Below are 23,912 nucleotides of genomic sequence, written 5' to 3' on the forward strand. Positions count from 1 at the left end.
CACACACACACACACACACACACATTCTACTTCTTGGTTATGTCATTCATAAACACAATGTCAACTACGATTTTTCCTGTGCTTAGCTCCATTCCATTTCTTTTATATCCAGAAGAACTCCCCAGTCTTTAACGATTACAAGCATACCCATAACATGATAAAGCCACCACTATGCTTGAAAATATAGAGTGGTACTCAGTAATGTATTGGATTTGCCCCAAACATGACACTTTGTATTCAGGACAAAAAGTGAATTGCTTTGCCATATTTTATGCACTTTTACTTTAGTGCCTTGTTGCAAACAGGATTCATGTTTTGGAATATTTGTATTCTGTACAGGCTTCCTTCTTTTCACTCTGTCAATTAGGTTAGTAGTGTGGAGTAACTACAATGTCGTTGATCCATCCTCAGTTTTCTCTTATCACAGCCTTTTAACTCTAAGTTCTTTAAAGTCACCACTGGCCTCATGGTGAAATCCCTGAGCGGTTTCCTTCCTCTCTGGCAACTAAGGAAGGATGCCCGTATCTTTGTAGTGACTGGGTGTATTGATACACCATCCAAAGTGTAATTAATAATTTCACCATGCTCAAATGGATATTCAATGTCTACTTTTTTATTTTTACCCATCTAACAATAGGTGCCATTATTTGCGAGGCATTGGAAAACCTCCCTGGTCTTTGTGGTTCAATCTATGTTTGGAATTCATTGTTCGACTGAGGGAACTTACAGATAATTGTATGTGTGGCACACAGTGTGAGTACATGTAACTTAATATGTGACTTGTTAAGCACATTTTTACTCCTGAACTTATTTAGGCTTGCCATTACAAAGGGGTTGAATACATTTCAGCTTTTAATTTGTAATTCATTTGTAAACATTTCGAAAAACATAATTCCACTTTGACATTACAGGGTTGTGTGTAGGCCAGTGGCCCAAAAAAATCTCAATTTAATCAATGTGGAAAATGTCAAGGGGTGTGAATACTTTATAAAGGCACTGAAAGTACAGCAAGCCGGACATCCCCAATATTGTGTGGAGACAATATGGGGATCCAAATAAATGAATAAGCCCTGAGGAAAAAGTCAGAGTGCTACTTAGCTTCTATTGGTAGAGTCAGGTAGAGAGTAGTTTTGGAAGCTTTATGTTTGAGGGCAGGTTCCCCTGAGTAGGGCTCTTATCTCACCTGTGATCCTTTTCTTCTCCCCCAGGTCCAGCTGGAGCCACTGCAGGCTGTCGTTCTGATCTGCAGCCCAGGTGCAGCCCCTTGATCCTGGGTCAGCCTGGGAGCTGTTGGGTGCCCAGTCAGACTGACAACCCATCGCTTCTCCCCACGAACTGGCACTAACAGACACATGCTGCAACACTGACTGGTTCTTACAGTCTAGAAAACAACAGAAGAAAAAGTAAATAACAACAATTCTGCTGCTCTAACTGAATAAGATTTTACCAAAATATTCCCACTACTTCCTCTGTCCTCTGTTCTATTGGCAAATGTATAATCACTGGAGAACAAACGGGAAGAGCTCTGTTCGAGACTCCTATCAACGGGATCTGAAGAACTGTAATATACTATGTTTCTCGGAAACTTGGCTGAACAAGAACATGGATAATATTCTAGCTCTTTTTTTCTATGCACCGGCAAAACAGAATGGCAGCGTTGGGTAAGCTCAAGGGGGGTGGAGTGTGCATCTTTGTCAACAACAGCTGGTGTTCAATCTCAAATAATAAGGAAGTCTCAAGGTTCTGCTCACCTGAGTTAGAATACCTCATGATAAGGCTGTAAACCATACTATTCACCAAGAAAGTTTTCATCCAGATTTTTCGTAGTTGTTTATTTACCACCACAAACCGATGCTGGCACTAAGACCACACTCAACAAGCTGTATAGGGCCATAGGCAAACAAGAAAATGGCTCCTAGTGGCCAGTGATTTAATGCAGGAAAACTGAAATCCGTTTTACCTCATTTCTGTCACCTGTGCAACTAGAGGCAAACAAACCCTCTAGATCACCTTTACTCCACACACACACAGACGCATACAACGCTCTTGCTCACCCTCCATTTGGCAAATCTGACCATAACTTTACTCTCCCGATTCCTGCTTTCAAACAAAAACCCAAACAGGAAGTATCAGCGAATGCTAAGCTGCAGGACTGATGCGCTAGCACAGACTGGAATATGTTCCGGGACTCATCTGATGGCATTGAGGAGTTTACCACATCAGTCACCGGCTTCATTAATAAGTGCATCGACGACGTCGTCCCCACAGGAGACATCCTGTCAGAACAGCCCCAGGAGCAACTAGTCTGACTAAATCCGTTAAATCTGCAACCAATTAAAACCCTGTGTAAAGAAGCTATGACTCTTGTCCTCCTCACCATTCCAACATAATGAGAGTGGAGTTTTGAGGAAAGTCAATAAGGAGCTAGTCTTAATTAAAGTGCAGGACATCAACAGTGTTGATGAGGTCATGAAGTGTCCAGATTAGGGAACATATATGTCAGACATGTCATGGCATCATTTGTCATGTGACCATTGATGCTGTCTGAGTTGATCGGAGAGCAAAGATCCCTTCGTGCAACTATTGATCTTTTAGAAAGAGCAGTCCTTTTGAGCAAAACAATTTACCACATAAGGCCTATGTGAGAGTGTCTACAAGAAACATGACAACTGTAAATTGGGAACGAGACACATTTTACATCACAACTTCTTTGAAAATGTGTATTGTTGTCCAGAGTAACTGAGAGTAAATAAGCCTAATAAGTGCAGTCTGTCTTCTGACACAGCTGTTGTACCGTCAAGTGTCTGAACACATCTGTACTGTGACACCAACAGTTGATTTGTGAGCTTTCCCAGGCCTGCCTGCCTGTGATATAGATAGCCAGAACCTCCACAGCTATAGCCGACTGACTGGATGAAACTGTGCCAGACTGCAAACAGCTGTATGAAAATATCACACAGACAAGAGATACAGGGTTCCCACGCGTCACGCCAAGATAAGGTGTGACTACACCAGCTTTCATTTTCCAAACCAGATCTTTTACTCCGTTTGACTGTGAATGACTTCCTTTTTCAACAACTATCAGTAAGTCATCAGAAATGCTGCCATAAAATGTTTCATTTAGTAAGTGGTAGGCTTTGATACATTCCTTCCTGGTGAAAATGCAGCACATTTTATTACGTGATAAAAACAATGGCCTAAGAAACTGTAGTTTGAGAAACAACAATTTAAGAGCATAAAATCAGTAGAGAAAGAGAACAAAACAAATGTTACCATTAGTGAGGAACGTGAAGAGAGCTTCGGACAAAGAGCCGCTGGAAGAAGAAAAATAATATCCATCAATGGCGGGCCGTTAGCTTCAACCATTACAATTACAGTGATAGATTGAGGGCCTGGCATTGTGGAGGGCCTGCCATTGTGGAGGAACACCCATTGTGGCCACAAAGAAGCATCACCAGATTGCCCCCCCCCCCCTTCTCTTCCCAAATCAGCCTTCACCGAGGACCCTGTGCTTTGTTGCCCCTGCCCTTCCCTGTGTAGTCTCTTCTCTCCTAGCGCCCTATAGCTGGGGGATAAACCTGAACACATTGAGACACCAGGATTGGTGTTAATTACAAGGGGCTAGTTGGGAGAATTTTCTATTTCTCCACCATCACTCAACAATCTATCATTTTCACCAGCTTCCTGGATCAGATTTTTCTTTCTTTGAACAGTTCAGAAAAGCAGACGTGGTGGTTAAATTCTATTTATGGGCGATAAGAGAGGTGTGTCAAAGTACAAAAGATCAAACACTTTAATGTGGGTACTGACTTTCACCTGCACCTGGGAGTGTCAAAATGATCTATTATCTAACAGTCAAAAAGTAACAGTCCCTGCTACAACATGAATAAAAACATACACAGGTATCCATCTTGGTTTGAGCTGATCCATTTCCAATAACAGAGTCATAATCAAACCAGATATTGATCCTTTCTTCCAAATTGGACAGAGACTGGCTCAGGGGACTGTTACATCATCAAGTTCAGCCTTCCTGGGAGTGGGAAGCATGGTGCTGTGGTTGATTGAGAGAAAAGTATGAGCATGGGTCTTGTCTGAGTAAATATTGTTCATGTCTTAATCCAGCAGAATCCAATTAGGAAGTCAAGTTAAGTCAAACTTGTATTATCACAATGGCTTAACAGCATCCAATCCTTGCTGCATTTTATACATACCGTTGGAGTGTAGGTTAACTTCATGTTCTAACACAACCCAAGTATTCATCCCCTTCAGCAAAGGCCAAGTATTTGGAGAATTAGACTTGTATTAGGCTGGGGTTGTCCATTTATGATACCGCTCTTTTTCAAGAGAAAGTTCTATCAGGAGCCAGAGAACAACACTGAACATATTCAATTCAGCAGTGCATGTTCAGCCAGTGAATGCAATGAATAACATGTGTAAAGACCCCATGCATGTTTCCTTTGTATAGAATATGTTAGCAAAGCTCATACAATGTTGTTACATGGCTATAAAGAAAATGTCAGTGTACAACATGTTAATACACAGGTTCAGTAGGACAAAAGGTTTATGTACTGCTACAATTAAGATTTATTTGCTACACTTAATAAGAGTTCACATTTAGAAAGTGATTGATTGATGGGCAGTGCTCGATATGTTTAGAGGGCAAATCAATACAGGGTAATTTGTGAAAACCGAACCTATACATTTCTAAATGTCACAATTTGATTTGCCATCACTGCACCAATGCATTCACATAGCTAGGCTTAGGGGCTCTGAAGCCTATTTGATATGAACGACTTATCACGTTAGGTTTGCATGCATTACTTCAAATGACAAAATCCTCCTCCCCCACTGAACATTAAAGACAGCTTGAGTGATGGCCATTTCTTTAAGAATCAAATCAAATTATTTCAAGCCCCTTTGCCTTCACTCTGTTGTCATAATATCAGTGATGCATCACTGTGTTACATGTATAAAAACTGACTATACGACTACACACTTTAGTGAATTATGACTGATGGACACTATTATTCTCTCTTCCCCCACCTCAGAACTCCATCATAAATCTCTATGAATGCCATAGGCAAGACTGACTGTCTCTGACATTTGTGAGAAGCCGGCTAATCTATCATTGAATCAGTGCAGGAATGCTAGCCCGCTAGCCCTGCCTGATTAATCCGGTTTCTACCGAGGTAAACCTGGCCAAGGTCTGGGGCAGCAGACATTTATTTAAGACTCGAAGCAGAGATGACACAAAAAATAAGAGTTGTCCCATCATGCAGGTTTATTCCTCTTAGGAGAGTTATTATCAACAACTTTCATCAGACTGTTAAAAAGATAAATCCTAAACCAATGGCTAATGTTTGTGGACACCAATTGGTACCTCTGCTTACGGAAACCTATAGTGCTGTGAAGGGCAACATGTGAGGCCTAACATTCAAGTCTACTGCTGTTGCACTGCCCATCCTCTGAATCATGGCCTGTAATTCCCCAGTACTCACTCTTTGGATTGGATCCCATTGGCTCTGGTGGCGTGGTAGTGACTCAGGCCTTTGTGGGTCTCCACGGATACCCAGCCTCCTAACTCATCCAGGATAACCCCTGCATGGACGGCAGCCTTACACAGCACAGACGTCTGAAACCACAGAGAGATATAATATATTAGACATACAGAACAGAGGTCTGAAACCACAGAGAGATATAATATATTAGACATACAGAACGGAGGTCTGAAACCACAGAGATATAATATATTAGACATACAGAACGGAGGTCTGAAACCACAGAGAGATATAATATATTAGACATACAGAACAGAGGTCTGAAACCACAGAGAGATATAATATATTAGACATACAGAACGGAGGTCTGAAACCACAGAGAGATATAATATATTAGACATACAGAACGGAGGTCTGAAACCACAGAGAGATATAATATATTAGACATACAGAACGGAGGTCTGAAACCACAGAGAGATATAATATATTAGACATACAGAACTGAGGTCTGAAACCACAGAGAGATATAATATATTAGACATACAGAACGGACGTCTGAAACCACAGAGAGATATGATATATTAGACATACAGAACTGAGGTCTGAAACCACAGGTGTGATACAGAGACAGACAAACACATCATAGAGGTCTGAAACAAGAGACTGATATGCTATTACACAGACAGACACAGCTCAGATAACAACCAGAGCTGAACACAGAGAAGGTAGGAGAAGTGTAAAACTCCAGACACTCTTGTAATGAGCTAGCCAAACTGTGTGGTGCTACCATTCAGACATAAAAAAAATAAAAAAAACATTTCACCAAGAGAGTGTGGGCCACGAAATACATACATAAAACTTGGACTTTCAACAAAAGTGAATGAGCTTGGACTACTGCTTCCATCAGTGCACCATTCCTCTCATGTCTGAGGTTCCCTTCAACATGGCACATAGGAGAGCAATGCAGCTCCCCGTCATTCATCTGTGTCAGCAGTGGGAGTGCAGGCATCTCATCCCAGATTAAAAAGGCAATCTCATGACATGGAGCCACAGTAGACGCTAATCTAATATAAGCCCCATGCATTCTCAATCACGTCACACTTCATTTACACGTGGGAAAAAAAGGCACATTGTGATTGCATTCAGGGTCGATATTTACAGTAATTGCAGCTGTAGGAGGAATGTCAAACATACTACTCTGTGGTGCGTTACTGTCACGACTTCCGCCGAAGTCGGCTCCTCTCCTTGTTCGGGCGGCGTTCGGCGGTCGACGTCACGGCTTTCTAGCCATCGCCGCTCTACCTTTTCATTGAGCCGTACTCTCTCAGCGCTCGGGCACGCCACCGAAGCTCCGCCCCTGTGCATTCTTCTCGAAGAGCTCAGCCCGGCGGGGCGGAACTATGATTGTGGGGACCGGGAGCTGTTGGCTGTGGTTAAAGCTTTGAAGGCGTGGAGACATTGGCTTGAGGGGGCTAAACACCCTTCCCTCATCTGGACTGACCACCACAACCTGGAGTACCTCCGGGCAGCGAGGAGACTGAATCCTCGTCAGGCAAGGTGGGCCATGTTCTTTACCCGTTTTGTGTTTACCCTGTCCTACAGACCAGGTTCCCAGAATATGAAGGCAGACTGTCCCGGCTGTATGACACAGAGGCGCGACCCATGGATCAGAATCCCATACTCCTGCCTGGTAGCGCCGGTCGTGTGGGAGCTAGACGAGGACATTGAGCAGGCGTTGCGTACAGAGCCCGCTCCACTCCAGTGTCCTGTCTGGCGTCTGTACGTTCCATCTACTGTCCGTGACCAGTTGATCTATTGGGCCCACACGTCACCCTCCTCTGGTCATCCGGGGATCGGTCGGACGGTGCGCTGTCTGACTGGGAAGTACTGGTGGCCCACCTTGGCAAAGGACGTGAGGGTTTATGTTTCCTCCTGCTCGGTGTGTGCCCAGTGTAAGGCTCCTAGACACCTGCCCAGAGGTAAGCTACATCCCTTACCCATTCCACAACGACCTTGATCACACCTGTCGGTGGATTTTCTGACCGATCTTCCTCCCTCACAGGGAAACACCACGATCCTGGTCGTTGTGGATCGTTTCTCTAAGTCCTGTCGTCTCCTCCCTCTGCCCGGTCTCCCTACGGCCCTACAGACTGCGGAGGCCTTGTTTACACACAGGTCTTCCGGCACTACGGGGTGCCTGAGGATATAGTGTCTGATCGGGGTCCCCAGTTCACTTCGAGAGTCTGGAGGGCGTTCATGGAACGTCTGGGGGTCTCGATCAGCCTTACTTCAGGGTGTCACCCCGAGAGTAATGGGCAGGTGGAGAGAGTAAACCAGGATGTGGGCAGGTTTCTGCGGTCCTATTGCCAGGACCGGCCGGGGGAGTGGGCGGTGTTCATGCTCTGGGCCGAGATGGCACAGAACTCGCTCCGCCACTCCTCCACTAACCTCTCCCCCTTTCAGTGCCTATTGGGGTACCAGCCGGTTCTGGCACCGTGGCATCAGAGTCAGATCGAGGCTCCTGCGGTGGACGACTGGTTCAGGCGTGCGGAGGAGACATGGGAAGCCGCCCATGTTCACCTCCAGCGAGCCGCGCTGCGCCAAAAAATTAGCGCGGACCGTCACCGCAGTGAGGCCCCGGTGTTCGCACCGGGGACCGGGTCTGGCTCTCGACCCAAAACCTGCCCCTCCTCCTGCCCTGCCGGAAGCTGGGCCCGCGGTTTGTGGGGCCATTCAAAGTCCTGAGGAGAGTGAACGAAGTGTGTTACAGGTTACAGCTACCCCCCGATTACCGAATTAACCCCTCGTTCCATGTGTCTCTCCTCAGGCCGGTGGTGGTTGGTCCGCTCCAGGAATCTGAGGTACGGGAGGTTCCTCCGCCCTCTCTGGACATCGAGGGGGCCCCGCCGTACTCCGTTCGTTCCATCCCGCATTCGAGGCGCCGGGCGAGGGGCCTTCAGTACCTCGTGGAGTGGGAGGGGTACGGTCCGGAGGAGAGGTGCTGGGTTCCGGTGGCGGATGTGTTGGACCCTGAACTGCTGCGGGAGTTCCACCGGCGCGCAGTCATGGGGGGGGGGGGTACTGTCACGACTTCCGCCGAAGTCGGCTCCTCTCCTTGTTCGGGCGGCGTTCGGCGGTCGACGACACCGGATTTCTAGCCATCGCCGCTCCACCTTTTCATTGTTCCATTTGTTTTGTCTTGTTCCCTGCACACCTGGTTTACATTCCCTAATCACACTGCATGTATTTATTCCTCTGTTCCCCCCCATGTCTTTGTGGGAAATTGTTTTGTTACGTGTTTAGTTATGCGCCAGACTGGTTTTTCCCCTGGGTATCGTATTTTGACCCGTTGTATGTATTTGTCATACATTTGTATATTTGTGAGTGTTTTCGCGCTTATTTACTTTTACCTGTGGCTGGAGGATTTTGGACGCAGTTGCGTCTGTCATTTGTGCTTCTGCCAAATAAAGTGGGCCTGATCACAACTCACTGCTCTCCTGCACCTGACTTCGTACCAGTAGCGCACAACCTTGACAGATACTTAGGAAAGCAGTACTTTGTCACATAACATTCAGTACCTTTGGACTAGCTAGATGCCTACCTCTGAGATTGCCCCACCCTGCTGCTGAAATGAAGGGCTGGGACAGGTTAAAAGGAGCTCTTTGATGGATAAGTGTATAAAAACAGGCATTTCCTCCACAAGACAACGTGAAATGCCTTACAATTAACATGGCAATCACTGGAGTGCTGTAAAAATGAACCGTAGCTCTGCCGATAACATTCTCCATAAAGTCTATCAAGGATCTATTGAAACAAGCACTCAAACACTAATATAGGTGAAAATTGAATTTCTGAAGAAGTATTGTTGTTCATTCATGATAAAAAAGACTGAAAGATTATATATTTATATTTCTAACTTCAACACGGATACAAGGTGAAAGCTCAGTGTTAAAATCAGTTACAGCTCATTTCAGCCTGCAGCTATTTTCTCCCTTTCCCTGTAAAAAGCCATTACAGACTGGCTGGTCTGGTGACTAGGTGTTATAGGTGAGCACTATTCTCCTCTGAGTGGGGGAGGGAGGGAGGGTGGGAAGGGGAGAGGCTGCTCCACAGCTCCATGGTACAGATCGGGGGCCAGTGGTTGGGGCCCTGAGGAGCTGCTTTACAGAGGCCTGGCTGTCGCTTATCTGGACTAACAGCTGCTCTTGGGTCAGATTTAACTGTCTCATTATTATTACCCTGATCATTTATACACTGCCGGGTGGGCCGACTACCGCACCGTAAATACATTGAACTCTGCCCTGCCTGTCTGTCAGCCGGTGGAGCAGATGGATAGGCTCTGGTAGTTTGTATATGATATCATGGCCCCAGGCAGAGTTATGGCTAGAGACTAATCATGGATTGTTGCTGGAGCAGGGCTGGGTTCAAGGCTGCTGCTACTAGTAGGAGCGTATTAGACTAGATAATGGCTTGAATACATCAGCCAAAGACCGCCTGGTTCTAACTGAGATTGGCCATGTGTCCTGCCTCTGTTAACCTCCTTGTCTAAACCTCTGCGGACTATTTCATCTTAGCAGCAGGGGGTGAAATACTACAGAGTAGGAGAGGAACTATCAAAATGTCACTTACTTCCCTGCTGTCACTTACTTCCCTGCTGTCACTTCCCAAGGGTCATAAGCACTAACTAAGTAGACATTTCAACCAACAAAATATTTGACTAAATTATTAATTCACTTAGTGCTTATTAACACTGAATGATGACATATGGTATGATAACCACATTAATTACAGATATACAGTGTATCAAATACATAGCCACAATGTGTGGAGGTCTTGTATGGTTATAATAAATACACTCTGAGGAACCATTAATGCCATACCACAAACCGCCCAGAACTCATTCAAACTGTTGTTGGTCTAAATGCTAATGAGTGTGTCTATTGAATGGGTGCAATGGACAGATAAACACAATGGACAGATAAACACCTTCTGTTCCACAGGCATCATCTCCTCATAATCTAGGCCCTCCACCAAACCCTCCCTATACAATAGCCTACGCGGACTAATCAATCGCTCTGGCCCAGTATCTCCCAAATGGCACCCTATTCCCTATATAGTGCAATACTTTTAACCAGATCCCTATGGGCCCTGTTCAAAAGCAGTGCACTATAAAGGGAATAGGGTGCCATTTGGGATGCACTCAAGCCAACGCTCATCCTTCTTCCCAGCAGACGGTGGAGCGTTGGGAGGTTCTCTGTTGTTGTGCTCCTCCAGGCCTATTGTTGTGGGGCTGGGGCTCCCTGCTGGGCTTCCTAAGCCTGGAGCTGTCTGTCACACTGACCGGGCGGCCGCTCAGTAGCCCTGATCAAACCCCAGAGAGAGCAAAACCTCAGGAGGCTTGGAAAGACCCTGGTCTGGAAAGCCCCTCTCTTTATAGATACTGAACCACATGCAGGGCTGGCCAGGGTAGCAGAGCCAGAGGACCACTGGGATTGACCCATCCAGGTGACCCACATGAAATGCATCCTGAGCCCCATAGAGAGGAGGACTAGTATAACTACAGTTCTGGATTATTTTGGTGAATACAGTGACCAGTATCTTCTCACAGAGCTTAGTCTGTATGTGTGTTTGGCTGTTCACCTCAGAGTGTTACACATCTTATGGTATTACACATTGTAATACCTGGAAATAGTAGCTAATGAAACAGCCTTACAAAGAGAGGTGGACATCTCTAGCTCTAACTATGTGTAATGATCCCAAAGCATTCTACAGTACACAAGCCCTAAGACAAAGCAGACCGAGTTACACACACACACACACACACACACTCACACAGCCCAACTGGACCAGGTTTTACAGTTGCCTAGCCCCTGTGGTTTGGCTGCCCTGTGATGCAACCAAACAGCAAAGCCCAGCTCTGCTGCTGAGTAAAAATGCACCACAGTTACATAAACAGATGACCCATCCAATATACCCCCACAACCACTTTGTGTGTTCCACAGCAGCAGCCAGACAAAAGCACCAGCAACAACTGGTTAGCCTGGGGACAACTTCTCCTGTCCAGCTTTTGGTGTGTCTGTTTCTGCGCATAACAAGGGCCCATTCAGACCTACTACCACTCTGAAGCACCTGTGGGCTGAGGTGCAGTCGTGTTCCTCTGACAGAAGACAGGACAATGTAATCAAGGGTAAACAAACAAGTCGTTGGCTGGCTGCTTCAGGGGACTAGAACCTGTTAGGATTGAACTGCTGCCAAGGCTTCCAACAACACAACGATGCCTCGTAAATACCTGCTCTGCAAACCAACATCTGTGGTTAACAACTTTCCCCAGGGGGGAGGCAGAGACCAAACAGCATTTCTATCCGCTTTATAAACCTGGAAAAAAGCCAGAGAATAGGCTACCTTTGAGGAGGACTAGAATTTTACTTACATGCCTGTAACCCTGGGAAATGTCCCCGGATATGTCGCCTGCCACTGCTTTGCATCCTGCCGGACAGTACTTCCTGTGAGGGTAGACAACAATAGAACACACTTGTTGACAACGCATTGGCCCCATCCTGTCAATTTCCCCAGATGGACAAGGTTCAGTGGAGTGGTAAGTAATCTCTTCACACCAGAGATGGTCTCTGCTGACACCATCAATATTACTACACTCTAATGGGGCAAAATGGACTTAATGGAGACGTATAAGATACTTGTATCTAAATTGTATATATACAGTTGAAGTCGGATGTTTACATACACCTTAGCCAAATACATTTCAACTCAGTTTTTCACAATTCCTGACATTTATTCCTAGTAAAAAAATCCCTGTCTTAGGTCAGTTAGGATCACCAATTTATTTTAAGAATGTTAAATGTCATAATAATAGTAGAGAGAATGATTTATTTCAGCTTTTATTTCTTTCATCACATTCCCAGTGGGTCAGAAGTTTACATACACTCAATTAGTATTTGGTAGCATTGCCTTTAAATTGTTTAACTTGGGTCAAACGTTTCAGGTAGCCTTCCACAAGCTTCCCACAATAAGTTGGGTGACTTTTGGCCCATTCCTCCTGACAGAGCTGGTGTAACTGAGTCAGGTGTGTAGGCCTCCTCGCTTTCAAATCTGCCCACAAATGTTCTATAGGATTGGGGTCAGGGCTTTGTGATGGCCACTCCAATACAAACTTTGGAAGTATGCTTGGGGTCTTTGTCCATTTGGAAGACCCATTTGCGACCAAGCTTTCCTGAATGATGTTACTTCAATATATCCACATAATTTTCCTTCACATGATGCCATCTATTTTGTGAAGTCCACCAATCCCTCCTGCAGCAAAGCAACCCCACAACCTGATGCTGCCACCCCCGTGCTTCATGGTTGGGATGGTGTTCTTCGGCTTGCAAGCCTCCCCCTTTTTCCTCCAAACACAACGATGGTCATTATGGCCAAACAGTCCTTTTTTTTTTTTTTTTTCATCAGACCCGAGAACATTTCTCCAAAAAAGTATGATCTTTGTCCCCATGTGCAGTTGCAAACCATAGTCTGGCTTTATAACAGCGGTTTTGGAACAGTGGCTTCTTCCTTGCTGAGCGGCCTTTCAGGATATGTTGATAAAGGACTTGTTTTACTGTGGATATAGATACTTTTGTACCTGTTTCCTCCAGCATCTTCACAAGGTCATTTGCTGTTGTTCTGGGATTGATTTGCACTTTTTGCACCAAAGTACGTTAATCTCTAGGAGACAGAACGCGTCTCCTTCCTGAGCGGTATGACGGCTGCGTGGTCCCATGGTGTTTATACTTGCGTACTATTGTTTGTACAGATGAACGTGGTACCTTCAGGCATTTGGAAATTGCTCCCAAGGATTAACCAGACTTGTGGAGGTCTACAATTTTTTTTCTGAGGTCTTGGCTGATTTCTTCTGATTTACCCATGATGTCAAGCAAAGAGGCACTGAGTTTGAAGGTAGTCCTTGAAATACATCCACAGGTACACCTCCAATTGACTCAAATGATGTCAATTAGCCTATCAGAAGCTTCTGAAGCCATGACATAATTTTCTGTAATTTTCCAAGCTGTTTAAAGGCAGTCAACTTAGTATATGTAAACTTCTGACCCACTGGAATAGTGATACAGTGAATTATAAGTGAAATAATCTGTCTGAAAACAATTGTTGGAAAAATTACTTGCATCATGCACAAAGTAGGTGTCCTAACCGACTTGCCAAAACTATAGTTTGTTAACAAGAAATGTGTGGAGTGGTTGAAAAACAAGTTTTAATGAATCCAACCTAAGTGTATGTAAACCTCCGACTTCAACTGTAAATATCAGCATATTGAGGAAATTAGTTAATTGACTATCTGAGAGATAACGAGGGGTCATATTTTTCATTAAGTTCCATAATCAATCTAGGAATCTATTGCCATTACAGTTCATCAAGGACTCAAAGCAAGACATTTGACTTGTCTCAGACACACAGCCACATACGAAACAACCTTACCTGTATTTTAAGTCTGAGAAATGGCTGCCTTTATCCAAACATGTGAGCAGATCTGAGGGGAGAAAACAGGGGAGGAGCCGAGAGACAATGAGGGGAGAAAATACCATGTGAGCAGTAGTAGAGCAGACAGAGGAAACCAGCCCTGTGGAGCAGAAAGGACCACAACAGGATGTAGAACCTGCTTCCTTCACTCCCTCTGGGATGAACATTAATGTCACACACACGCACAAACACACGCACAGACACAGACACATGCACAGACACGAACACACGCACCGCACACATTCATTGGTCTTAGTGATCAACTACATGATGTTTTGGTCAACAACATCATAATGGTGGAAACAGGCATAACCACCAAAACCAGTTTGTAAACTCCTGGATCATCACACACACAGCGTGACTGTGTGTCATTCAATATGGTCTGACTTACAGCAGTCTATGCTGTGTTTGATAATTCTGCATGTAGAAACAGCCCCAACCCTTCTGGGTTCACCCCAAGGAGAGGACAGGACAGGACAGGAAAGTGGTGGCACAGCTGATTGATTAACCAGTAGCACTGACTGTCCTCAGTGGAAAGAGAAGGCCAACCAAAGGACCGCACATAAAAACACACATGTAGAATTCAGACAACGGTGTATTCTTATCAAGATCATTGTTTTGGCATGAAACAGCATTGAATTATTAGTTTAGGTGTAGATCTAGAGAGGGAGAGGCTCAAACCTCTGTGGTCCCCTGAGGAGTAGGAGAACAGGAACCCTCGGCCCGAGATGTGACGCCCGCTGCGGAACTGGACGATGACCTCATTGGAGTCCGTGTGTACCTCTCTGGGGTAGGACTTCAGGCTGCCACAGAACGTCCCATACACTGCAACAGGAGAGATGGAATTAGGTGTATCATAACCACCATTCATCTGCATTTTGACAGCAATGTGACCTCATTTCATATTCCAAATGACCAACACAAGATGGTGCGACCATATCTGAGGTCAGAGAGGCAGACAGGTTCTGACCTGGCATCTACAGGGTCCCCCCTACCCACCACCCCACAGGGGTTGTTTGTCCCTCCAGGTCTCCCTGACAGGCTCTCTATTTTCAGCCCCAACAACCCAAACCACATCATGTCATCAGAACCGCTCTTCCTCTTTCACACACAAGAGGAAAAAAATGCTTCCCTTTTGTCAGTGACAGGAATCTCACTGTAAATAATTTGCAGGGCAGACAAAGGGAGGGGGAGAGAGAGAGAGAGAGACGCTCAAACCCAGCACAGTGCCCAGGGCCCTTTCCAAAGACCGGGTCTCAGCCAGGCAGCCAGTGCTGGTTATGTTTGGTCTCAATGGCCTGTGTGGCTTTGCTTTTAACTGACGACCATGATGAAACATGATGCCTCCACCAGTCAGCTCCATGGCAACCACATCCTCTGGGTGGAAATCACTATATCCACTCCCTCACTGAACTACACGTCAACAACACTGAGGAATTTCATGATGAACAAATAATTACATTCCCCAGTCCTATTGCCCTACGGAACATTTGAAGGGTCATATAAGGAGTTTCAAAGAAGTGTGAAAATACAACTTTCAAAGTATGACCGGGAATGGCATACTGTAAATATCACTAATTCCTATGGATATTTATGAGCAAAACATGTTGTGAAACCTGGTCAGTGATGGAATACTTTCACCAGGAAGCTGTTGAGGAGAGAAGCCAAGGCATGCAGTGTTTCACCACTGAGGTTTCAAAGGGCCTCTGACACCCTGGCCTCTGTATTGGTAACCTCAGCTGTGGGTGGGTTGCAAAGTGGGCATGATGATCATTCACTACAGCATGATGGATATAGCAGCTCAACACTACCCTCAGCCCATATCCTGCTCTTCACACCAGCCTCCCTCCAGCCCAGTAATTCTTAGTAGTAGTGGCAGGCTGGAAGAGAGACATCCTGCTATAGTGCTGCATGACAAATGCTTTCTGTGTGGTGCTACGCGCTGCTAACATGGAGAAAACCCAAGACGTCTCATTACTTGTCAGAAATACTATGACTAAGGGGGGTCAGAACCTGGTGATATCAGGATGTAGGATGGGACATAAACTTAACACATTCAATGACTAATTTCTCTGAAAGGGGGAAAAAAAACGTCACCAAATTAACTGGGAATACATTTCATAGGATAAAGAAACAATACTCCAAGCCGCAGCTCCATACTACTTGTCAGATACAGAGAACTGATACTATATACACTCGTTAGGTGGGATTGGCATGGGGTGTGGGGGGTCTGTAGGTGGCTTTTGACCATTCCTTTGGATTCCTCAGGTCTAACTCATTGTTAGAAAACGGCTTGGTCCAAATCGAATGTTAGGTACTATATTTTTGTAATATTATATGAATCCTATAAATTAAAATTGCCAATTTAGATGCAATCAATTAGCTTAATTTCTCAAAGAAAAAATAATATTAGAAACAAAATAATGTTGTAGGAATGCTAATATTATCTGTTTCTAACAACAGAAAAGATTTCAGAACAATCTGATATGGATGGTGTCGAAATCCACTTTCTTGAGCTTTTTGAGCACTTGTCAAACCCACAAACAAATATGGTCAAACCCCATAGAGATCTCAAGGTAAAAGAGAGCCTATAATGGAATACAGTGAGCTCCAAAGGTATTGGGACAGTGACACATTTTTGATTGTTTTGACTCTGTACTCCAGCACTTTGGATTTAAAATGATACAATGACTGAGGTTAAAGTGCAGACTGGCAGCTTTAATTTGGGGAAATTTTCATCCATATCAGGTGAACTGTTTACAAATTACAGCACTTTTTGTACATAATATTTTAGGGGACCAAAAGTATTGGGACAAATTCACTAGCTGTAAAAGGTTTAGTATTTGATCCCATATTCATAGCATACAATGACTAATAATCCTGAATGAATCGGGAATAATGAGTGACAAAGTTACAGACGCACAAATATCATAACCCCCCCAAAAATGCTAACCTCCCCTGTTATTGTAATAATGAGAGGTTAGCATGTCTTGGGTGTATGATATTTGTGCGTCTAACTTCCTCACTTATCATTATTCACGATTCATTCACGATTATTGGTAATCATGGTAGCATCCACATTTAATGTAGATGTGTTTAGAAACATATTATATTCTTATTTACAATAAGTGATTCCAAAATGACACAATACATTATTCACAATACATTTCTATAGGGCACAAAATAATCTGAAAGACAACCAAAACAAACAGCAAATGCCTCCAACAAATTTGTAGTCACAAGCTTGATGTATACTGAACAAAAATATAAACGAAAAATGTCAAAGATTTTACTGAGTTACAGTTTATAAGGAAATCAGTCAATTGAAATAAATTAATTAGGCCCTAATCTATGGATTTCATATGACTGGGAATACAGATATGCATCTGTTGGTGACAGATACCTTAAAAGAAATATGGGTGTGGATCAGAAAACCAGTCGGTATCTGGTGTGACTACCATATGCCTCATACAGCGTGACACATCTCCTTTGCATAAAGTTGATCAGGGTGCTGATTGTGACCTGTGTAATGTATTTTTTTGTTTTTGTATTTTTTTCATAATTTATTTATTTGTTACCCCTTTTTCTCCCCAATTTCATGGTTTCCAATTGGTAGTTACAGTCTTGTCTCGTCGCTGCAACTCCCGTACGGACTCGGGAGAGGCGAAGGTTGAGAGCCGTGCTTCCTCTGAAACACGACCCAACCAAGCCGTACTGCTTCTTGACACACTGCCCACATAACCCGGAAGCCAGCCGCACCAATGTGTCGGAGAAAACACCGTACACCTGGCGACCGTGTCAGCGTGCACTGCGCCCCGGCCCGCCACAGGAGTTGCTAGTGCGCGATGGGACAAGGACATCCCTGACGGCCAAACCCTCCACTAACCTGGATGATGCTGGGCCAATTGTGCACCGCCCCATGGGTCTCCCAGTCGCGGCCGGCTGCAACAGAGCCTGGACTCGAACCCAGAATCTCTAGTGGCACAGCTAGCACTGCGATGCAGTGCCTTAGACCACTGCGCCACTCGGGAGGCCCGGCCTGTATAATGTTGTCCAGCTCCTCTTCAATGGCTGTGCGAAGTTGCTGCATATTGGCAGGAACTGGAACATGCTTTCGTACACGTCGATACAGAGCATCCCAAGCAGGCTCAATGGGTGACATGTCTGGTGAGTATGCAGGCCATGGAAGAACTGGGACATTTTCAGCTTCCAGGAATTGTGTACAGATCCTTGTGACATGGGGCCGTGCATTATGATGCTGAAACATGAGGTGATGGTGGCTGATGAATGGCACGACAATGGGCCTCATGATCTTGTCATGGTATCTCTGTGCATTAAAATTGCCATCAATAAAATGCTATTGTGTTCGTTGTCCGTAGCCCCACCGACACCATGGGACATTCTTTACACAACGTTGACATCAGCAAACCACTCGCCCACACAACGTCATACACGCTGTCTGCCATCTGCCCGGTACAGTTGAAACCAGGATTGATCCATGAAGAGCACACTTCTCCAGCGTGCCAGTGGCCATCGAAGGTAAGCATTTGCCAGGTGTCAGGTGGATGGATTATCTTGGCAAAGGAGAAATGCTCACTAGCCAATGTAAAGAAAGGTGCACAACTTGAGAGAAATACGCTTTTTGGGCTTATGGAACATTTCTGGGATCTTTTATTTCAGCTCATGAAACATGGGACCAACACTTTACATGTTGTGTGCTATGAATATGGGACCAAATATGTAATGTTTTGCTACTTTAATACACATATATGTGGATTTGTCCCAATACTTTTGTTCACCTAAAATGGGGGGATTATGTACAAAAAGTGCTGTAAACAGTTTACCCAATATGGATGAAAATACCAAAGTTCTGGAGTACAGAGACAAAACAACAACAAAAAATGTCACTGTCCTAATACTTTTGGAGCTCAATGTCGTTCTGTTGGCTTGGATGTCCTCGGACCATCAGGATCACCCACAACTTCCTCTTTGTGTGAGGCTATTCTCAAGTACAACAAAGACATCCGCCCTCTCCTCCGGCTCTTTATATATACAAAAATCCCCCAGTAGAAACTCTGTCCTTGACTCAGTGAATAGGGAAGCTCAGTCTGACATGTGCTTTTCATCTGTGGAGAAGGTATGTTATGAAGACTGTGGTCTGGGCAGCACCACCGCTAGCTAGGTCACACTTTCATCACCACATAGAACCAGAGAGACAATAGCCAAGGCCAGGGCGGCTGACTCAGACTCACCATGCTCGCCTCCGTAGACACCCTTGAGGACCTTGACGTAGTCCGACTGGCAGTCCCGTGCCTCCACGTCCAGGTCTCCGAACCTGAGGACCAGGCTGTTGCCCTCTGGCACGCGGATCTTCCACTCGCACCAGGTGTTGTTGGGGTAGGTTCCCGGGTAGTTCTTGGAGGAGAGGACTCCGCTCTCTGGGCCCAGCACGGAGTGGCCACAACCGTCATCTGGACAAAACCATAGGAGAGAAGTCAAGTTAGATCAGAAGAAGTTCCGTCTCCATTTTGGTGTTGTATTTCTGTTACATTGTTTAAGACTAGTTAAACCATGATATGAGGAACACACGTGATGGTGGAGTTAATTTGTGTTTTTCTCCACCTCTCTCAAACTGGAAGGCAAATAAGAACATTCACCATTCAAGGCTCAACTTTCACTCCACAAACACGCCAAACAACCTCACCAGTAAATGAGACATATTGTTCAGTTTGCTAGCTAGCCAACATGACTCATTTTACTAAGCTAACAGTTTGAAATGAATCAAGGAAAGCAGCAGGTCTACATAGAGAATGTGCCAGTACATATGAAAGGAATCAATTATGTTAAGTAGACATTGAGGGAGGGAGACAAGTCAAGACAAGCAAAACAAAAGACACTGTACATATTGCATTGTGTCAGACAAATACAAGCTCTGATAAGAGCTATTGGAAGGCAGTCTTAATTACATCAATCAAAGTCAGTAAAAATTTGCCAATGTCTCAATGAGCGGACATCTTCTCAAACAGACAAGTCAAAACAAATAGGAGTTACTTCACAGAAATACCTGGCTGATGCACTTCTGCTTAAGAACGCAGACACAGCCAAGCAAAAAAAGCACAACCTCCAAAGAAAGGCAATGCTCTCGCTCTCTAGAGATTCCTATTGGGTTGCACGAGAGGTGTGGTGTCTGTCTGAGATGCTCAGCTGCTTGGGCTAGGCCAACTCCAGGCTCTTTCAGAAGGTGTGGGGCTTCCCTTTCGTGTGTGTGGTGTGTCAGTGGCTCCCACGGCTCGGGCTTAGCTCAGCACCCTGGTGACACGGTGGACACTGTTTACAGAGAGTTTAATCCACTGTCCCCCTGGGTGTGGCATTAATACCTGTGACAGCACTAACAGGCCTGCATGGGCTTCATGGCAGCTGTGGCCCCTAGAGACCAGTCAACGGACTGCTTCCCACAGACCTAGAGCCTGTCCCTCTAATCCCTAGAGACTTCATGTAGATGTGAAATTATTAGCTATATTTATTAACAATATGGTGAAAATTCTACCTAGCTTATCATAGGTCAAGGTTGCGCTGCTATCACGTCTTATGCTTACACCTATCCCCGATACATCATACCTATTCAATTTATTTCAGATCTAGCCTACATGAAGTGCCTAGCAGGTTGGGGCTTGGAGGCAGGGGCTAGTGTTTGGACCTGCCCTTGAATTTAGATGTATGTAGAATAGAAACACATAGTCCAGACACCAATGGCAGGATCTGTGCAGTGCTGGAACATTTCACATAGGCCTAAAACATTCATGAAATAACACTGGTTTCTGGATAAGGATCTCTAAAGGATCTCTCCTTTCCAAGGAAGGTAAATCACATTTCATGGAAAAACATTTAAAGAACATTAGTTGGCCTGTGGACAAATGAATGAGGCTATTAAACACATGATGGCAGCTTTGACTTGACTGGACAGTCCACAGCCATGCAGCGATGGTTACGTCAGCGTCACACACTGGGCAGGCACACACAGCGGCCTTTGTGGTCCAAGGCTGGACTCAGTCCAGATGTGAGGCTGGGCGGACACCACCACGGGACGGAAAAATGTAAACAAGATGCAGCTACTCACCTGGGGGCAAGCGCAGGAGCGGTGGCATCGACACACAACGGTAAAGTAGGAGAAGGTCAAAGTGGGCCCTTTAAGATCCACTCAAGAGCCTTTTCAGGTAGTGGTTTGTTTGGAACAATAAAAATCAAGGTTCAGCCCACATGCACTTTAAATACCTACTGTACAACAAAATGGTTACATGACAGCGTCCCCAGCAGATAGACCTAATAAGACATTTTTTTTTTATATCTTCAATGTCCTAGACATTTATCTGATCCTCTCAGATATGGGCTCATGTGTTGGAGGTTTCAGTCAGATTTCACTTATTGCCTTTTTTTTGTTCCTTAAGATTCCTCATTTATAGCAAGGTTGCATTTCTCTCTATGCAGTGCACATAGTTCACTAGAGTAAAACCTTTATGCATCCTTTCTTCACTTCTGTCATACACCAGCAAACACATGCATTTATTTTTACTTACAGAGAATATAATTATGCTATTTCAATTTTAAATGCCAGTGCATCTCTCATCGTCTCTCCTGAACACCTGGCTGACTCCTGCCCTCGGGACAACCATGAAATATTCACTTCACACACTCAGAGGGGGAGCGGTGCGAGCAGATGCAATGTGACAGGCAGGGAGGCTCAACATACAGTAATACCAGGTAGAGGGGGAAACACCATCAAATAATGACAGGAATCAATTCTTCCCAGCTCTGTCAGACTACAATGTGCATCAGACCAAAACTGTTCACTGCATGGATCCATACAAGGATCCCAAAGGCAGCCAGTGGGAGAGCTTTGGCTCCTAAACTGAGTGCTAAGGCATGCGTGGCGCTGTAGGGCATTGTTCAGCAGCCAGTGGTGCCTCCTTGGTACTGAGAGACAATACCACAGGAGCACAGGCACAAAAGGATGGCCCTGCTCCATTGTCATTATAATGCACGTAGCCTACTATGAGCCTATCAGGCTAAATACTACAACATCGAGCCATGCCGTCCATTAGTGTGGTGGTACAGGAGGATGATAATCACACAACAATTATGGTTTCAGCTCCAGTACCTCCTATTTGGCTGTTTTATCACTGGTGAAAGTCACCCATCTTCTTAGGGATTAGTTAAATTACATTTGGTATGTAGCCTATGTAAGCCTACAGGCTTCATGGTTCACCATTCAACTAAGTACTACTATACTTACTTTCAATATTCACCTTCTAAGATAAAACAGCTCAGAGTTAAGGAGTAATGTTTGAAAGACAACTGTAAAACATGACTGGTTCTATTTTAGTCTGAGTTCTCACAACGTCCTGCATGTTTGATCTCAACTCAATGTAGCCTAACAGTGATTCAATGTAACAAATACATGATTCATTGTAATTACACGACACACACTATTGTTACATTTGATTATTGGCAAACCAGTTATGACACAAGTACTTAATTAACCTTCGAGGCTTATTGAACAAGCAACACACAATGTGTTATTAACCCTTTATGTGCCATGTGTTGAAGGCACATAAAAACCGTCTGGTGTGCTTTCAACACATGGCACACCAAAGTCTAGTAAAACTTCAAATTATCGGTGCCATGCTGAATTAAAGAATATTCAGTTTCCATCGAATATAAAGTAGCGAGACCTGTTACCTACAATCTGTTGTAGTAAAAAAAAATAAGTTATGGGTAATCGTGTAAATCGTTGTTGCTTTAACGACGGTTAGTTTACTTACCGAGTTTTTCGCCAAACGCGGAAAGTATAGTCCAAACGACAAAGAATCCATTAAGTTTCTCCTTTCCCAACATCTCAGATTTTATCCAAAGTAACGCAACGAAATCGCATATGGAGACACATTAGTCTCGTCTTCATGGGATAATTGTCTTTAGGAAGGTTTGCTGTAAATCAAAGGATCTCGATGCGCTCCGTGTGCTTCTATCCTGCCTGTATCTCCACAGTAGATTCCTTGAATGAACTCTTCCGTGTTTCATCCACAGGCGGCACCCAGTGCTCAGGTCGACCAACCAGTCTGACAGCCACGGTGTCGTTGGGGAGAGGAGTATATTTGTTGAGCAGCCAAGACAGGCAAGAGGCAACACTTGATCAAAATAATTGTTGTTGAGTTCAACTGCACACCCCTGCTGAAAGATAGGTCTATGATATTTTATACTAACTCAAATCAGCCAAATAGGAGGTACTGAGAACTCAGACTAAAATAGAACCAGTCATGTTTTACAGTTGTCTTTCAAACATTACTCCTTAACTCTGAGCTGTTTTATCTTAGAAGGTGAATATTGAAAGTAAGTATAGTAGTACTTAGTTCAATAGTTAACCATGAAGCCTGTAGGCTTACATAGGCTACATACCAAATGTAATTTAACTAATCCCTAAGAAGATGGGTGACTTTCAGCAGTGATAAAACAGCCAAATAGGAGGTACTAGTAGGCCTACTTCATACAGGCCTACTATTCTGTAATAAATTGCAATGCTATTGGTCATTGGCTATTCTAGCTATTTATTTAATGACATAAAAACGGGCTCAGGTGAGGTGTTTTTAGGCTAGCTGATTAATTGCTGATGTTTGTTTTCATTAACATTTAAGGTGATCATAGGGCAGTGAGGTGTGGAAGACCCCCGTTAATGGGTTGATTAGATCAATTTTATATACACTGAAAAAATATATAAATGCAACATGAAACAATTTCAAAGATTTTACTGAATTAGAGTTCATATGAGGAAATCAGTCAATTGAAATACATTCATTAGGCCCTAGTCTATGGATTTCACATGACTGGGAATACAGATAT

The 23,912-nt window shown here is 44.4% G+C and overlaps 1 protein-coding gene across 1 annotated transcript in view; it reads right to left on the bottom strand.

Annotated features, from left to right (window-relative positions):
• LOC106571389 (discoidin, CUB and LCCL domain-containing protein 1) overlaps nt 1-23,128 on the bottom strand; it is a 48,082-nt gene extending 24,954 nt beyond the window's left edge. The window contains exons 1-8 of the mRNA XM_014144414.3: nt 22,841-23,128; nt 19,274-19,492; nt 14,703-14,846; nt 13,980-14,031; nt 11,929-12,001; nt 5,499-5,632; nt 3,274-3,314; nt 1,184-1,381 (exon numbers count right to left, since the gene is read on the bottom strand). Coding sequence (XP_013999889.2) covers nt 1,184-1,381; nt 3,274-3,314; nt 5,499-5,632; nt 11,929-12,001; nt 13,980-14,031; nt 14,703-14,846; nt 19,274-19,492; nt 22,841-22,913 — 934 coding nt within the window. The 5' untranslated portion in view covers nt 22,914-23,128. The remainder of the gene's footprint in view (nt 1-1,183; nt 1,382-3,273; nt 3,315-5,498; nt 5,633-11,928; nt 12,002-13,979; nt 14,032-14,702; nt 14,847-19,273; nt 19,493-22,840) is intronic.
• Between the last annotated feature and the right edge of the window lie 784 nt (nt 23,129-23,912).

Source organism: Salmo salar, chromosome 15 (assembly GCF_965601325.2).
Source record: "Salmo salar chromosome 15, fSalSal1, whole genome shotgun sequence".
NCBI classification, from domain to species: Eukaryota; Metazoa; Chordata; class Actinopteri; order Salmoniformes; family Salmonidae; genus Salmo; species Salmo salar.